Source organism: Ranitomeya imitator, chromosome 7, assembly GCF_032444005.1.
Source record: "Ranitomeya imitator isolate aRanImi1 chromosome 7, aRanImi1.pri, whole genome shotgun sequence".
Classification (NCBI taxonomy): Eukaryota; Metazoa; Chordata; class Amphibia; order Anura; family Dendrobatidae; genus Ranitomeya; species Ranitomeya imitator.
Genome location: NC_091288.1, coordinates 89,102,886 through 89,121,129, shown reverse-complemented (window position 1 = coordinate 89,121,129; position 18,244 = coordinate 89,102,886). Strand labels below are relative to the sequence as shown.

Genomic DNA, 18,244 nt, shown 5'->3' with positions numbered 1-18,244 from the left:
TGAGAGGAATTGATGCTACGCCTTTGGCCAAGAATAAGCCTCAGTACTGGACCCAATTGACCATGTGCATGGCTCCTGCACATCAGGAGGATATCCGCTTTCTGGTATTGCATAATCTGCATGATGTGGTCGTTTTGGGGTTGCCATGGCTACAGGTTCATAATCCAGTATTGGACTGGAAATCTATGTGTGTGTCCAGCTGGGGTTGCCAGGGGGTACATGGTGATGTTCCATTTTTGTCTATTTCGTCTTCCACTCCTTCTGAAGTTCCAGAGTTTTTGTCGGATTATCGGGATGTATTTGATGAGCCCAAAGCCAGTGCCCTACCTCCTCATAGGGATTGCGATTGTGCAATTAATTTGATTCCTGGTAGTAAGTTTCCTAAGGGCCGATTGTTCAATTTATCTGTGCCAGAACACGCGGCTATGCGGAGTTATATAAAGGAATCCTTGGAGAAAGGCCATATTCGCCCGTCGTCATCACCGTTAGGAGCAGGGTTCTTTTTTGTGGCCAAGAAGGATGGTTCTTTGAGACCTTGTATTGATTACCGCCTTCTTAATAAAATTACAGTCAAATTTCAGTATCCTTTGCCGTTGCTGTCTGATTTGTTTGCTCATATTAAAGGGGCTAGTTGGTTCACCAAGATAGATCTTCGAGGGGCGTATAATCTTGTGCGTATTAAACAAGGCGATGAATGGAAAACAGCATTTAATACGCCCGAGGGCCATTTTGAGTACCTGGTTATGCCATTCGGGCTTTCCAATGCTCCATCAGTATTTCAGTCCTTTATGCATGACATCTTCCGAGAGTACCTGGATAAATTCCTGATTGTGTATTTGGATGATATTTTGGTCTTTTCGGATGATTGGGAGTCTCATGTGAAGCAGGTCAGAATGGTGTTCCAGGTCCTTCGTGCGAATTCCTTGTTTGTGAAGGGGTCAAAGTGTCTCTTTGGAGTTCAGAAGGTTTCATTTTTGGGGTTCATTTTTTCCCCTTCTACTATCGAGATGGACCCTGTTAAAGTCCAGGCCATTTACGATTGGACTCAGCCGACATCTGTGAAGAGCCTGCAAAAGTTCCTGGGCTTTGCTAATTTTTATCGGCGCTTCATCGCTAATTTTTCTACTGTTGCTAAACCGTTGACTGATTTGACCAAGAAGGGTGCTGATGTGGTCAATTGGTCTTCTGCAGCTGTAGAGGCTTTTCAGGAGTTGAAGCGTCGTTTTTCTTCTGCCCCTGTGTTGTGCCAGCCAGATGTTTCGCTCCCATTTCAGGTTGAGGTTGATGCTTCTGAGATTGGAGCAGGGGCTGTTTTGTCGCAAAGAAGTTCTGATGGCTCGGTGATGAAGCCATGTGCTTTCTTTTCTAGAAAGTTTTCGCCTGCTGAGCGTAATTATGATGTTGGTAATCGTGAGTTGTTGGCCATGAAGTGGGCATTCGAGGAGTGGCGTCATTGGCTTGAAGCCAAGCATCGCGTGGTGGTCTTGACAGATCACAAGAATTTGACTTATCTTGAGTCTGCCAAACGGTTGAATCCGAGACAGGCTCGATGGTCGTTATTTTTCTCCCGTTTTGATTTTGTGGTTTCGTACCTTCCGGGCTCTAAGAATGTGAAGGCTGATGCCCTGTCAAGGAGTTTTGTGCCTGACTCTCCGGGTGTTCCTGAGCCGGCGGGTATTCTCAAAGAGGGGGTAATTTTGTCTGCCATCTCCCCTGATTTGCGGCGGGTGCTGCAAAAATTTCAGGCTGATAGACCTGACCGTTGCCCAGCGGAGAAACTGTTTGTCCCTGATAGATGGACTAGTAGAGTTATCTCTGAGATTCATTGTTCAGTGTTGGCTGGGCATCCTGGAATCTTTGGTACCAGAGATTTGGTGGCTAGATCCTTTTGGTGGCCGTCTTTGTCACGGGATGTGCGTTCTTTTGTGCAGTCCTGTGGGACTTGTGCTCGGGCTAAGCTCTGCTGTTCTCGTGCCAGTGGGTTGCTTTTGCCCTTGCCGGTCCCGAAGAGGCCCTGGACGCATATTTCTATGGATTTTATTTCGGATCTCCCCGTCTCTCAAAAGATGTCGGTCATTTGGGTGGTTTGTGATCGCTTTTCTAAGATGGTCCATTTGGTACCTTTGTCTAAATTGCCTTCCTCCTATGATTTGGTGCCATTATTTTTCCAGCATGTGGTTCGTTTACATGGTATCCCGGAGAACATCGCTTCTGACAGAGGTTCCCAGTTTGTTTCGAGGTTTTGGCGATCCTTTTGTGCAAGGATGGGCATTGATTTGTCTTTTTCCTCGGCTTTCCATCCTCAGACAAATGGCCAAACCGAACGAACTAATCAAACTTTGGAAACATATCTGAGATGCTTTGTTTCTGCTGATCAGGATGATTGGGTGTCCTTTTTGCCGTTGGCTGAGTTCGCCCTTAATAATCGGGCCAGCTCGGCTACTTTGGTTTCGCCGTTTTTCTGCAATTCTGCTTTCCATCCTCGTTTCTCTTCAGGGCAGGTTGAGTCTTCGGACTGTCCTGGTGTAGATACTGTGGTGGATAGGTTGCAGCAGATTTGGACTCATGTGGTGGACAATTTGACATTGTCCCAGGAGAAGGCTCAACGTTTCGCTAACCGCCGGCGCTGTGTGGGTCCCCGACTTCGTGTTGGGGATTTGGTTTGGTTGTCGTCTCGTTATGTTCCTATGAAGGTTTCCTCTCCTAAGTTTAAGCCTCGTTTCATTGGTCCGTACAAGATTTCTGAGGTTATCAATCCTGTGTCATTTCGTTTGGCCCTTCCTGCTTCTTTTGCCATCCATAATGTGTTCCATAGGTCGTTATTGCGGAGATATGTGGCGCCTGTGGTTCCATCCGTTGATCCTCCTGCCCCGGTGTTGGTTGAGGGGGAGTTGGAGTATGTGGTGGAGAAGATTTTGGATTCTCGTGTTTCGAGACGGAAACTCCAGTACCTGGTCAAGTGGAAGGGTTATGGTCAGGAAGATAATTCCTGGGTTTTTGCCTCTGATGTTCATGCTGCCGATCTGGTTCGTGCCTTTCATTTGACTCATCCTGGTCGGCCTGGGGGCTCTGGTGAGGGTTCGGTGACCCCTCCTCAATGGGGGGGTACTGTTGTGAATTCTGTTGTCGGGCTCCCTCCTGTGGTCATGAGTGGTACTTCGGCTGGTTCTGTCCATGGACTTCCTCTGGTGGGTGTTTCTGAGTTTCCTTCCACAGGTGACGAGGTTAATTCGTTAGCTGGCTGCTCTATTTAACTCCACTTAGATCTTTGCTCCATGCCACCTGTCAATGTTCCAGTATTGGTCTAGTTCACTCCTGGATCGTTCTTGTGACCTGTCTTCCCAGCAGAAGCTAAGTTCCAGCTTGTATTTCTTTGGTTTGCTATTTTTCTGTCCAGCTCGCTATTTTTATTGTTGTCTTGCTTGCTGGAAGCTCTGGGACGCACAGGGAGCGCCTCCGCACCGTGAGTCGGTGCGGAGGGTCTTTTTGCGCCCTCTGCGTGTTCTTTTTGTAGGTTTTTGTGCTGACCGCAAAGTAACCTTTCCTATCCTCGGTCTGTTCAGTAAGTCGGGCCTCACTTTGTTAAATCTATTTCATCTCTGTGTTTGTATTTTCATCTTTACTCACAGTCATTATATGTGGGGGGTTGCCTTTTCCTTTGGGGAATTTCTCTGAGGCAAGGTAGGCTTTATTTCTCTTCTTTAGGGCTAGCTAGTTCCTTAGGCTGTGCCGAGTTGCATAGGGAGCGTTAGGTGCAATCCATGGCTATTTCTAGTGTGTTTGATAGGATTAGGGATTGCGGTCAGCAGAGTTCCCACGTCCCAGAGCTCGTCCTTTATTATCAGTTACTATCAGGTCATTCCGTGTGCTCTTAACCACCAGGTCCATTATTGTCCTGACCACCAGGTCATAACACCAGTCACACTGCTGCATCCTCAACTCTGCACTCTGTACCTCCCGCTCCCTGGACTCATTATATTTACATGTCCCCCTACACCCCAATTAATTATGTCATGTCCTCTCTCTACCACCCCCACCCTCAATTCATCATCATTTGGTCTCCCTCATCCTCAATGCAGCATTATTTGCTCTCCCCCACACTCAATTCATCATTTACTCTCCGCACCCTCAATTCATCATAATTTACTGTCCCCCACCCCAAGTCTCAATACATCATTTTCTCCCCCACCCGCAATTCATTACCATTTGCTGGAACCTACTGTCAATTCTTCATTATTTGCTCTCCCCACCTCCAACCTTCAAGTCATCATTTGCTGTCCCCCGTCCTCTATCACCAATTCATCATTATTTGTGCTCCCCCACTTCAATACATCATCATTCACTGTCTCCCTTCCCCACCCTCAATTCATTGTTTGCTGTACCCCAAATAATTCATCATTAATTGCTCCCCCACTCTCAAGCCATCATTTGCTGTCCCCTCCCCCACCCTTAATTCATCATTTGATGCTCCTCATCTCCCACCCTCAATTTATCATTTGCTGTCTCCTGTCCCCACCCTCAATTCATCATTTACTGTCACCCACCCCAAATTCATCATCATCTGGTGTCCTGGTGAGTGCCATGCGTACAAGATGACGTCGTTGCGTACTTGCCATCACCAGCATGTCACGGAAGAGGAGGAGGAACTCCCTCAGAGCTACACAAGCTGTGGTCCACTAGTTGTACAGATACATAAAAATATTAAAGAAAGTCCTGAAAGCTTTTTAAATGTAGTACAGTTACAAGCTTGGATCAGTGTATAACTGAAAGTCATAAAACAGTGTTTTCAGCATGAATATTCTATATCTCAGAACTGATTAGTTGCTTTAAGACGTCTTCATCAGTGTCCTAAGCAATTAGCTTTGTTTATTGTTTCTATGCAGAAGATGCTGATATGCAGCATTCCTTTCACATGACTGTTGCATGCACTAACATCGCATACAGAACATTTTTACAGCAGGAAAGAATTTAATAAAAACCTAAAGAAATGAACTGGAATATAAGTTTGGTATGCATGCAACGTGTAGTTGCATGTTCACACTGGCCACTAAACAGACAAAACCTAATGTAAAAACAAAGTGAGCAATTACCCCACGGTAAATAAATAAATAGCAATAGTGCATGAAAATAATATTAGATACTTGGTTAACCATACGTGAAATAATGTAAATGTGAATAAGAACTGAGCACGACTCAGATCTCGACTAATTGTCACCTAGCAGTGAGGAGCTATATAAACGTAATGTCCAGCTCAAAGAAAAGGGAGGCCACATCCGTATTTTCACAGAGTGCAAAGACCTGAAACAAAAAATTGTGCATATATACAGTATATATATATATATATATATATATATATATATATATAAATGAGTGTATGTGTGTGCATCGGCCACGCCCACTCCACATAGCCCCACCCAATCACTAAGCATCTTTCATTTCACCAGAGCTGTTTAAAAGAAGCTGAGCTGTGATTGGTTGCTATTAGTGATGAGCGAGTGTACTCGTTGCTCAGGTGGTCTCCGAGTATTTATGACTGCTCATAGATTTAGTTTTCATCACCTCAGCGGAATAATTTACAGCTATTAGCCAGCTTGAATACATGTGGGGATTCCCTAGCAATCAGTCAACCCCCGCATGTACTCAGGCTGGCTAGTAGCTGTAAATCATTCAGCTGCCGCAATGAAAACTAAATCTCCGAACACTAACAAATACTAACTCGGAGACCACCCGAGCGTGCTCGGTAAAACCCGAGCTACGAGTACACTTGCTCATCACTAGTTGCTATTAGCAACAGTTTTCCCACTCCACAACACCTCAGCAGACACTGACCGGGTGGGAGAAATCTAGAATCCAGAAAGGAGCAGAGAGCACATGACAGAAATGAATCACCCCCTCCTCTATTACTGCCACGCTCTATTGTTACTGGCATAGAAAATAGCATCATCAGCAGCCACACACAGAGCCACACTGCCAGGTTACATAACAGCACATCCCCAGGAACTCCCTGCTCAGCGCCACCCAGCTTGGGACTATGGGATGGAGGATGTTTATGATGGGTATATGGGCACAGGACTATTGGATGGAGGATGTATATGATGGGTATATGAGCACAGGACTATGGGATGGAGGATGTGTGATGGGTATATATGGTCACGGGACTATTGGATGGAGGATGTATATGATGGGTATATGGGCACAGGACTATGGGATGGAGGATGTGTGATGGGTATATATGGTCACGGGACTATGGGATGGAGGATGCATATGATGGGTATATGGGCACAGGATTATTGGATGGAGGATGTATATGATGGGTATATGGGCACAGGACTATTGGATGGAGGATGTATATGATGGGTATATGGGCACAGGACTATGGGATGGAGGATGTGTGATGGGTATATATGGTCACGGGACTATTGGATGGAGGATGTATATGATGGGTATATGGGCACAGGACTATGGGATGGAGGATGTGTGATTGGTATATGGGCATTGGACTATGCGATGGAGGATGTATATGATGGGTATATGGGCATTGGACCATGGGATGGAAGATGTGTATGATAGGTATATGGGCACTGGACTATGGGATGGAGGATGTGTATGATGGGTATATGGGCACTGGACCATGGGATAGAGGATGTGTATGATTGGTATATGGGCACGGGATTATGGGATGGAGGATGTGTGATGGGTATATGGGCACTGGACTATGGGATGGATGATGTGTATGATGGGTATATGGGCACTGGACTATGGGATGGAGGATGTGTATGATGGGTATATGGGCACTGGACTATGGGATGGAGGATGTGTATTATTGGTATATGGGCATGGGACTATGAAATTGAGGATATGTATGATGGGTATATGGGCACTGGACCATGGGATGGAGGATGTGTGATGGGTATATGGGCACGGGACTATGGGATGTAGGATGTGTAATCGGTATATGGGCATGGGACTATGGGATGGAGGATATGTATGATAGATATATGGGCACGGAATTATGAGAGAGGATGTGTGATGGGTATATGGGCACGGGACTATGGGATGGAGGATGTGTGTGATGAGTATATGGGCACTGGACTATGGGATGGAAGATATGTATGATGGGTATATGGGCACCGGACTATGGGATGGAGGATATGTATGATGGGTATATGGGCATGTGACTATGGGATGGAGGATGTGTATGATGGGTATATGGGCACGGGACTATGGGATGGAGGATGTATATGATGGGTATATGGGCACAGAACTATGGGATGGAGGATGTGTGTGATGGGTATATGGGCACAGGACAATAGGATGGAGGATGTGTGATGGGTATATGGGCACTGGACTGGACTATGGGATGGAGGATGTGTATGATGGGTATATGGGCACTGGACTATGGGATGGAGGACGTGTGATGGGTATATGGGCACGGGACTATGGGATGAAGGATGTGTATGATGGGTATATGGGCACAGGACTATGGGATGGAGAATGTGTGATGGGTATATGGGCACTGGACTGGACTATGGGATGGAGGATGTGTATGATGGGTATATGGGCACTGGACTATGGGATGGAGGATGTGTGATGGGTATATGGGCACGGGACTATGGGATGGAGAATGTGTGATGGGTATATGGGCACTGGACTGGACTATGGGATGGAGGATGTGTATGATGGGTATATGGGCACTGGACTATGGGATGGAGGATGTGTGTGATGGGTATATGGGCACAGGACAATAGGATGGAGGATATGTGATGGGTATATGGGCACTGGACTGGACTATGGGATGGAGGATGTGTATGATGGGTATATGGGCACTGGACTATGGGATGGAGGATGTGTGATGGGTATATGGGCACGGGACTATGGGATGGAGGATGTGTATGATGGGTATATGGGCACAGAACTATGGGATGGAGGATGTGTGTGATGGGTATATGGGCACAGGACAATAGGATGGAGGATGTGTGATGGGTATATGGGCACTGGACTGGACTATGGGATGGAGGATGTGTATGATGGGTATATGGCCACTGGACTATGGGATGGAGGATGTGTGATGGGTATATGGGCACGGGACTATGGGATGGAGGATGTGTATGATGGGTATATGGGCACAGGACTATGGGATGGAGAATGTGTGATGGGTATATGGGCACTGGACTGAACTATGGGATGGAGGATGTGTATGATGGGTATATGGGCACTGGACTATGGGATGGAGGGTGTGTGATGGGTATATGGGCACGGGACTATGGGATGGAGGATGTGTGATGGGTATATGGGCACTGGACTGGACTATGGGATGGAGGATGTGTATGATGGGTATATGGGCACTGGACTATGGGATGGAGGATGTGTGATGGGTATATGGGCACGGGACCATGGGATGAAGGATGTGTGATGGGTATATGGGCACGGGACTATGGGATGGAGAATGTGTGATGGGTATATGGGCACAGGACTATGGGATGGAGAATGTGTGATGGGTATATGGGCGCTGGACTGGACTATGGGATGGAGGATGTGTATGATGGGTATATGGGCACTGGACTATGGGATGGAGGATGTGTGATGGGTATATGGGCACGGGACCATGGGATGAAGGATGTGTGATGGGTATATGGGCACGGGACTATGGGATGGAGAATGTGTGATGGGTATATGGGCACGGGACTATGGGATGGATGATGTGTGATGGGTATTTGGGCACGGGACTATGGGATGTAGGATGTGTATGATGGGTATATGGTCACTGGACTATGGGATGGAGGATAATCATTATAATTTGTTATAACTAACCACAGTTAGTTACTATGCCCGGGCAACCCTGGGCTCTTCAGCTAGTTAAAAACTAAAAATAAAATAATTATCTTCAGCATAAAATCTAAGGATACAAATGACCTGGACTAGAACTTGGTGAGCATGGAGCATGTAGATGCATGTTCACACTGGTCACTAAACAGACAAAACCTAAGATAAAAACAAAGTCAGCAAATATACTGCAGTAAATAAATAAATATAAAGAGTAATAGTGCATAAAAATAATATAGGAAACTAGGTTAATATAACCAGCTGACGAGCGGTTCAGGATCCCCATCCTTTTGGCATTAAGGTAACTTTCTACCAGCAGTCTCTCCCTTTGGCAACAGGTGCCACAGTCTCATTCACTAGGTATTTACCTATTAAGACTGGTTTCTTTTGTGATGGCTGTCAAAGCACTGACTACCACAACATGGTTTCTGGACTAAGTTATAGATAGACACGTGTGGACACCTATTTAATTGATATCTGAATATTGCATGGTCTTATGTTTTTCTTCTCCTAAGTATATGTGGTGGACAGCTTATAATATCCCTAGTGACTATATGCCATTATCTACATATGTGATTTGTACTGAATAATAACTCTGTTTATTGTATATGGTGGATTCTGTCCCAATCGTCAGCTTTTTGCACGATTACACTTTTTGCATACTGTTTGCACATTCTTTCCGGTAGTGTTAATTTTATGTCCAAATAAAAGACCTTTTTGCATTCAATTTTGGATCATAGAGTCGCATTTTTGTGGTTTCCACAATCTTTCCCTTTCCTGATTCCATATATCTATGTAGAATTTATTCTGCAAGGACATGCTATTCTATGGGCATTACAGAAGGTTGTACCAATTTAGAAAGTTATTCCCTATTTATAGGATGGGGTATAACTTCCAGATTGCTATCTTTATCAGCCTTATAAAGAATGAATGGAATGGAAAGGTGTATTTTCAATGTTCGCTCATTTCCAATGGATCATGACAGAGCAACTTTCTCAGGATCGTCGGGAGCCCCAGTGGCCGGACCCTCAGGGATCGGTTAATTATCCTTTATCATATAAATAGGGGATTACTTCCAAACTTGGTTCAACCCCTCAAGAAAGCACCAATTCACATGTTTTGTTTTCTCTTTGCACTATAAGGCTTTTTGTGTGCATCAAGTCTTATTTTTCCATTTAACCACATTTTACATAGTTTTGGATCACATTACAATACAGTAGTTACACAATAAGTTATTTATGATGCCGGTCACTGCAACACTGCTACTCTGTTAGACCCATATTAACTAAAATGGACTCCAGTGGGGTGGGAAGGTGCTCCCTCTCTGTCAAACCAGTGCCACAGTCACTATTTAGGCCATGTTCACATGTTCAGTATTTGGTCAGTATTTTACATCAGTATTTGTAAGCCAAAACCAGGAGTGGAACAATCAGTGGAAAAGTATAATAGAAACACTTCACCACTTCTGCATTTATCACCCACTCCTGGTTTTGGCTTACAAATACTGATGTGAAATACTGACCAAATACTGCTAGTGTGACCATAGCTTTGTTGTGGTATTCCCGCTGCATATCACAGATGACACATAGAAAGCTTCCATGCCCATGCCATCACTGTGATAGTAAGGAAATCCAGCATTCACGTTTATGGCGCTGGGTAGAATCATAGAATGGTAGAGTTGGAAGGGACCTCTTGGGTCATCTGGTCCAACCCCATGCTCAAAGCAGGATTCACTAAATCATCCCAGACAGATGTCTGTCCAGCCTCTGTTTGAAAACTTCCATGGAAGGAGAACTCACCACCTCTCGTGTCAGCCTGTTCCACTTATTGATCACCCTAAGGGTACCGTCACACAGTGGCATTTTGATCGCTACGACGGCACGATCCGTGACGCTCCAGCATCGTAACAATATTGCTCCAGCGTCGTAGACTGCTGTCACACTTTGCAATGCACAACGCTGGAGCGATAATTTCATGACGCATGTGCGATGTAGAAGCCGTTGGTTACTATGCGCACATCGTATACAATATCGTGCACACCTTTGTTACACCATGCGATGATGCCGCCACAGCGGGACACTAGACGACGAAGGAAAGTTTCAAACGATCTGCTACGACGTACGATTCTCAGCGGGGTCCCTGATCGCAGGAGCGTGTCAGACACTGCGAGATCGCTGGAACGTCACGGATATATCGCTGGAACGTCACAAATCGTGCCATCGTAGCGATCAAAATGCCACTGTGTGATGGTACCCTAACTGTCAAAAACTTTTTTCTAATTCCTAATCTGTGTAGAAGGACTCTAAATGATAACAACATGCCTATTGCTTGCAGAGCAGTGTGCAGTAAGCTGATAGGCTCCTCCGGCAGCTGCTGCAGGAAAAGAGATGGCAGCCACCAAAAGTGTGATATTTATTCCCAATGGAAAATGTAATAAATATAATTTGCAATGCTTTTTTGTAAGAAAACATTCAATATAATTTGAGATCTGGATCTCTTTTATTTCCTTTTTTATTATTTATTTAGGGTAAATGTTTTTATTTCATAATCCTTTACCAACCTATAGACATTACCCAGCTACAGCATGCCTTCTTCCCCTTTGCTCCCTGCATGGAATGGCAATCACCACAACAGAAGGAATAGGAAATTCATCCATCAGGCTGCACCCAGTCCAGGTAAACGTGATAATTGTTAGAATAATGTTATTGTTGCGCTCAGCTGGTGAGATGCATCCTTGCAGCCATAGGTCCAGGTAGGACTAGGGTTGGACTAGGTGTCTTAATCCTAAAACACAGGTGAGTGTCTAAGTAGGCATTAAGAAGCCTAGGGACTGGGAGATGATGTTAACAAGCCGCTTTGGGCAACTTGCAAAATCCAATGTGAAGGAGATCAGACGGCAGCGGACTCAGGGGAAGGAAGTGGAACCCAGGATACCTGGGACAGGCACGTAGCTGTTGTGATAACAACAGAAGGACACTGATTTTGGTATAGTCAAGGATGAAACCTGTTGTCATGTATCTAAATAGATATCAGCATCAGAGATGAACAAATTGATTCCAAATTTGTTGCAAATTTTAGCAAAAATTTTGATTCAACAAAATCCCCAAATTTTGGTGATTCAATTAGCTTAATTCTGTTAAAATAGTGGCTACCCTCCATTTTACTAGTTTATTTTTAGAGCTATGAATGGGTTAAGAAATAAAAAATAAATATTACATTCACCTCATGTGATCAACAATTGAAGCGCAATCAATTTTAATTGAAAAAATTATTAACATCTGTCCCAAGTACAGTTCACAATCTAATTTCCGACAATAAAAATAAGGCCAATTAACCTACCAGTATGTTTTATGTATGCAGAACAAACTTGGGAAAACCTATAAACTCTATATAGATGTTGTTTTAAGTCCTATGTTGACTCCTGGACCCCAGTGCTGAAAATTAACAGAACAAACAGCTGAGTCCAGGAGCTGCCCACTCCATCTATATATTGCTTTGTATTTGATGCTATGTTCACATCACAATTAGTAAGTATGTTTCGCGTGTGTGCCTGGAAAGCTCATTGCTCAAATTCTGTGGTAATGTTAATCTTAGGGCTGAAATCACCCACCATGTGCCAAACAAGTGTCCGTTTGGCATATTTCAGACCACTATGCATTACTATTAGATATATTCAATCCGTGAAATACATAGTTCTAAAGAAAAAAGGAGCCATTCAGCACAAAGATCAAGTTCTTGTATGGCCCAAAGCAAGTCAAATAAATTTAACAACAAAAAGAGAACATAAGGTGTTAATGCTCACATTGAATTTTATTATATACTATAAATTATAAGTGTTTAAGCTATACAGAGGAGTTGTTTAACATGCATTCCATTGGTGATGGGGCGTTGGGAGTGTGGACCATTTGTAGTGCTGGCTTAGATATATAGATGATCTTATTTTTTTGCAGAGCAGCTTTAGCTTTTTATGGCCCAACTTAACTGAAATCCATTTAACATCAAGTTCACCCACAAGTACAGTGTTAAAATGGTTGACTTTTTGGATATCAACATTGAAGTTGATGACAATCAATGAATGCAGATTGTCTTGCCTGAGCCAATATCATTCACTGTGCTTCCTTTGAATGAGCGGATGATAAACATAAGTACAGCATCAGCCATCATATAATGTACAGCACCGCAAATTTCTATTATGCAACATGCAGGGCCTCCATGATCTATGTTGATTTGACTTCTAGAGAATTAAGAGTTAGAGTAAGGCAGTATGTGATGGACATTGGTGCGGCAAGGACAATGGATAACATTTCACTTTTGAAAACTTTACCACACCATTTCGGGGATTGTTGTTTGGGTAGACCTCAATATTGGCACAGATATTTGCCTCAGTTATGGATATGAATTCATGGAATACAGTGGGGAAAAAATATTTAGTCAGCCACCAATTGTGCAAGTTCTCCCACTTAAGATGAGAGAGGCCTGTAATTAACATCATAGGTAGACCACAACTATGAAAGTCAAAATGAGAAAAGAAATCCAGAAATCACCTTATCTGATTTGGCAAGATTTTTTGGGCAAATTATGGTGGAAAATAAGTATTTGGTCACCTAAAAACATTGCAAGATTTCTGGCTCTCACAGACTTGTAACTTCTTTTTTAAGATTTTTTAAGAGGCTCCTCTGTCCTCCACTCATTACTTGTAGTAATGGCACCTGTTTGAACTTGTTATCAGTAAAAAAGACACCTGTCCACAACCTCAAACAGTCACACTCCAAACTCCACTATGGTGAAGACCAAAGAGCTGTCGAAGAACACCAAAAGACAAAAACAAAATTGTTGCTGGACTGGGAAGACTGACTCTGCAATAGTCAAGCAGCTTGGTGTGATGAAATCAACTGTGGGAGCAATAGTAAGAAAATGGAAACATACAAGATCACTGATAATCTCCCTCGATCTGGGGCTCCACACCAGATCTCACCCCGTGGGGTCGAAATGATCACAAGAACAGTGAGCAAAAATCCCAGAACCACAGGGGGACCTAATGAATGAACTGCATAGAGCTGGGACCACAGTAACAAAGGCTACCATCAGTAACACACTATGCTGCCAGGGACTCAGATCCTGCAGTGTCAGACGTGCCCCCCTGCTTAAGCCAGTACATGTCCGGGCCCATTTGATGTTTGCTAGAGAGCATTTGGATTATCCAGAAGAGTATTGGGAGAATGTCATATGGTCTGATGAAACCAAAGTAGAACTGTTTGGTAGAAACAAAACTCGTCATGTTTGGTGGAGACAGAATGCTGTATTGCATCCAAAGAACACCATACCAACTGTGAAGCATGGGGGTGGCAACATCATGCTATGGGGCTGTTTCTTTGCAAAGGGCCCAGGGCGACTGATCTGTGTACATGAAAGAATGAATGGGGCCATGTAACATGAGATTTTGAGTACAAACCTCCTTCCATCAGTAAGGGCATTGAAGATGAAACGTGGATGGGTCTTTCAGCATGATAATGATCCCAAGCACACTGCCAGGGCAACGAAGGAGCGGCTTCGGAAGAAGCATATGAAGGTCCAAGAGTGGCCTAGCCAGTCTCCAGATCTCAACGCCATAGGAAACCTTTGGAGGGAGTTGAAAGTCTATGTTAACCAGCGATAGGCCCAAAACATCACTGCTCTAGAGGAGATCTGCATGGAGGAATGGGCCAACATACCAACAACAGTGTGTGGCAACCTTGTGAAGACTTACAAAAAACGTTTGACCACTGTCATTGCCAAAAAGGATATATATATAAAATATTGAGATGAACCTTTGTTAATGACTAAATACTTATTTCCCACCATAATTTGCAAAATAAATCTTGCCAAATCAGACAAGTTGATTTTCTGGATTTGTTTTCTCATTTTGACTCTCATAGTTGTGGTCTACCTATGATGTCAATTACAGGCCTCTCTCATCTTTTTAAGTGGGAGAACTTGCACAATTGGTGGCTGACTAAATACTTTTTTTCCCCCACTGTATATATCAAACAACTCCTCTTAGCAGCTTAAACACTTATGACTATGATATCTTTTATATGTGACATATGTGTTTGCTGATATGGATACATATTTACATGCTTGCATGATATTTTTGATCAATGCACTCACATTATGATTCATAGCTTATGCTATACACAGATTTGATCATTGTGTCTAGGACAAGCTAAGTCTATGTGTACAGTATCTCCATTAATCTTTTATGCTGTGTTAATTGATGTGGCCTACTTCTTGTGCCATTGTTTTCTCCTTTCATAATGAGTATATATATATATATATATATATATATATATAGTACAGACCAAAAGTTTGGACACACCTTTTCATTTAAAGATTTTTCTGTATTTTCGTGACTATGAAAATTGTACATTCACACTGAAGGCATCAAAACTATGAATTAACAAATGTGGAATTATATACTTAACAAAAAAGTGTGAAACAACTGAAAATATGTTTTATATTTTAGGTTCTTCAAAGTAGCCACCTTTTGCTTTGATGACTGCTTTGCACACTCTTGGCATTCTCTTGATGAGCTTCAATAGGTAGTCACCGGGAATGTTCTTCCAATAATCTTGAAGGAGTTACCAGAGATGCTTAGCACTTGTTGGCATCTTTGCCTTCACTCTGTGCGGTCCAGCTTGCCCCAAACCATCATCTTGCCAGGTCATCTGGCGTAGCACCCCATCACTCTCCTTCTTGGTCAAATAGCTCTTACACAGCCTGGAAGTGTGTTTGGGGTCATGGTCCTGTTGAAAAATAAATGATGGTCCAACTAAACACAAACCGAATGGAATAGCATGCCGCTGCAAGATGCTTTGGTAGCCATGCTGGTTCAGTATGCCTTCAATTTTGAATAAATCCCCAACAGTGTCACCAGCAAAGCACCCCCACACCATCACACCTCCTCCTCCATGCTTCATGGTGGGAACCAGGCATGTAGAGTCCATCCGTTCACCCCTCCTGCGTCGCACAAAGACACGGTGGTTGGAACCAAAGATCTCAAATTTGGACTCATCAGACCAAAGCACAGATTTCCACTGGTCTAATGTCCATTCCTTCTGATCTTTAGCCCAAACAAGTCTCTTCTGCTTGTTGCCTGTCCTTAGCAGTGGTTTCCTAGCATCTATTTTACCATGAAGGCCTGCTGCACAAAGTCTCCTCTTAACAGTTGTTGTAGAGATGTGTCTGCTGCTAGAACTCTGTCTGGCATTGACCTGATCTCTAATCTGAGCTGCTTTTAACCTGTGATTTCTGAGGCTGGTGACTCGGATAAACTTATCCTCAGAAGCAGAGGTGACTCTTGGTCTTCCTTTCCTGGGTCGGTCCTCATGTGAGCCAGTTTCTTTGTAGCGCTTGATGGTTTTTGCCATTGCACTTGGTGACACTTTCAAAGTTTTCCCAATTTTTCAGACTGCCTGACCTTCATTTCTTAAAGTAATGACGGCTACTCATTTTTCTTTACTTTGCTACTTTTTTCTTGCCATAAAACAAATTCTAACAGTCTATTCAGTAGGACTATCAGCTGTGTATCCACCAGACTTCTGCACAACACAACTGATGGTCCCAACCCCATTTATAAGGCAAGAAATCCCACTTATTAAACCTGACAGGACACACCTGTGAAGTGAAAACCATTCCCGGTGACTACCTCTTGAAGCTCATCAAGATAATGCCAAGAGTGTGCAAAGCAGTCATCAAAGCAAAAGGTGGCTACTTTGAAGAACCTAGAATATAAGACATAATTTCAGTTGTTTCACACTTTTTTGTTAAGTATATAATTCCACATGTGTTAATTCATAGTTTTGATGTCTTCAGTGTGAATGTACAAATTTCATAGTCATGAAAATACAGAAAAATCTTTAAATGAGAAGTTGTGTCCAAACTTTTGGTCTATACTGTATATATATATATAATTTGGCACTTTATATACTTTTATAGTATATAATAAAATTCAATGTGAGCATTACCTCCATGTGTTCTCCTTTCGTTGCACCACTATACCTATATTTTTATTTTTGGCTTCTAGAATAATATGAATGATAGCGTTTCGATAAAGAGGAAACGTTTTACTAATGTGTGAGATCTTGACTGGAAAAGCTGAGGCTACAAGTTTACAATTTGTTTTAATGAAATGCTAATTGGACCCTGTGCGTCATTTTGATTATTAATAACCATTACATTGTCTGCCAGTACTGCCACTAGTTTCTGTTTTTTATGTCCACTCTATTAGGAGAGATTAGCTAAAGCTCATGGTTCACAGTGTGGATTCTGTAGTCCTGGGATGGTGATGTCCATGTACTCTTTACTGAGAAATAACCCAGAGCCCACCATTCAAGAGATCATGGAATACTTATCTGGTAGGTATTCAGTCACTGTATCATGTTTTTGATAGCAATCTGAAGACAGCATAAAGTAGGGTTTACAGAAAGCAAAAGTATGATCAGCTCACCTATCCAAAGAGAAAGAAAGGGGAGGATCCAGCACTTCAAATAAAATCCCAAATTTTATTTCCATTGATTAAAACATGGTTTATGTGGTTATGAACAAGAAGTATCATTTCGAAACGTGTTAACCAGGACATTGAATTTCTCTTGGGACATTCTCCTCGGACGTTACATTCATCCATTGTAGTATGCAACTTTTTCACTGGAATCATGTTTTAATCAATGGAAATAAAATTTGGGATTTTATTTGAAGTGCTGGATCTATCCATTCCTTTCTCTTTATGAAGTAGGGGTTGAAACACTGAATTCAACGATGTGTCACTTATCAAGCTGTGTGCTGTTATTTATGTACAATGAAAGTTTTATTAGTAGGACATTACCATTGCTGTGAATAGCTGGCCTGTGCCTTCTGGCCCCACTCTACCACTCCTCCTCTGATCAGCAGCTCACTGTCAATAGACAATGTGCATACAGAGCCTGGCGTGGGTGGGGTTAGCTTTCTCAGCTCTGCTGCATCTAAGAAATCTGATTATATCAGAACTGCTGCACCCATTAAACTAATTGATGCATCGTTGGATTAAGGGTTTATTTGCCTACATCATCCTGCTATGAGATAAGGTAGCAAAATTCTGCTAACAGATTCCCTTTAAGAAGCCTTAGGATGCAGTCAGACTAGGATATAACATTGGCTATGATAGCAGCGTAATGCACGGACTGTCCAGCAGCTCTCCTGACCACTACAGCATGTATTACTATGCAGCTGTCACACTCCAGTCAGGAGAGCTGCCAGACAGTCCGAGCATTGCGATGTGATCTTCGTCCGTGTTATATGGCCATCTGACTCTGTCCTTATAATCACTCTCATAATATGAAATACTAGCAGCGCATGTAGTGTAGCTAGAGTGATTGCAAATAAACATACCAAAGGCTTTTTTTTCACA

At 43.1% G+C, this 18,244-nt stretch overlaps 1 protein-coding gene across 2 annotated transcripts in view; it reads left to right on the top strand.

Annotated features, from left to right (window-relative positions):
• LOC138644800 (aldehyde oxidase 1-like) overlaps positions 1-18,244 on the top strand; it is a 252,342-nt gene that overhangs the window by 33,771 nt on the left and 200,327 nt on the right. For both annotated transcript variants that reach the window (XM_069733618.1, XM_069733619.1), the window contains 2 exons: positions 11,390-11,498; positions 17,090-17,216. In XM_069733618.1, coding sequence (XP_069589719.1) covers positions 11,390-11,498; positions 17,090-17,216 — 236 coding nt within the window. The remainder of the gene's footprint in view (positions 1-11,389; positions 11,499-17,089; positions 17,217-18,244) is intronic.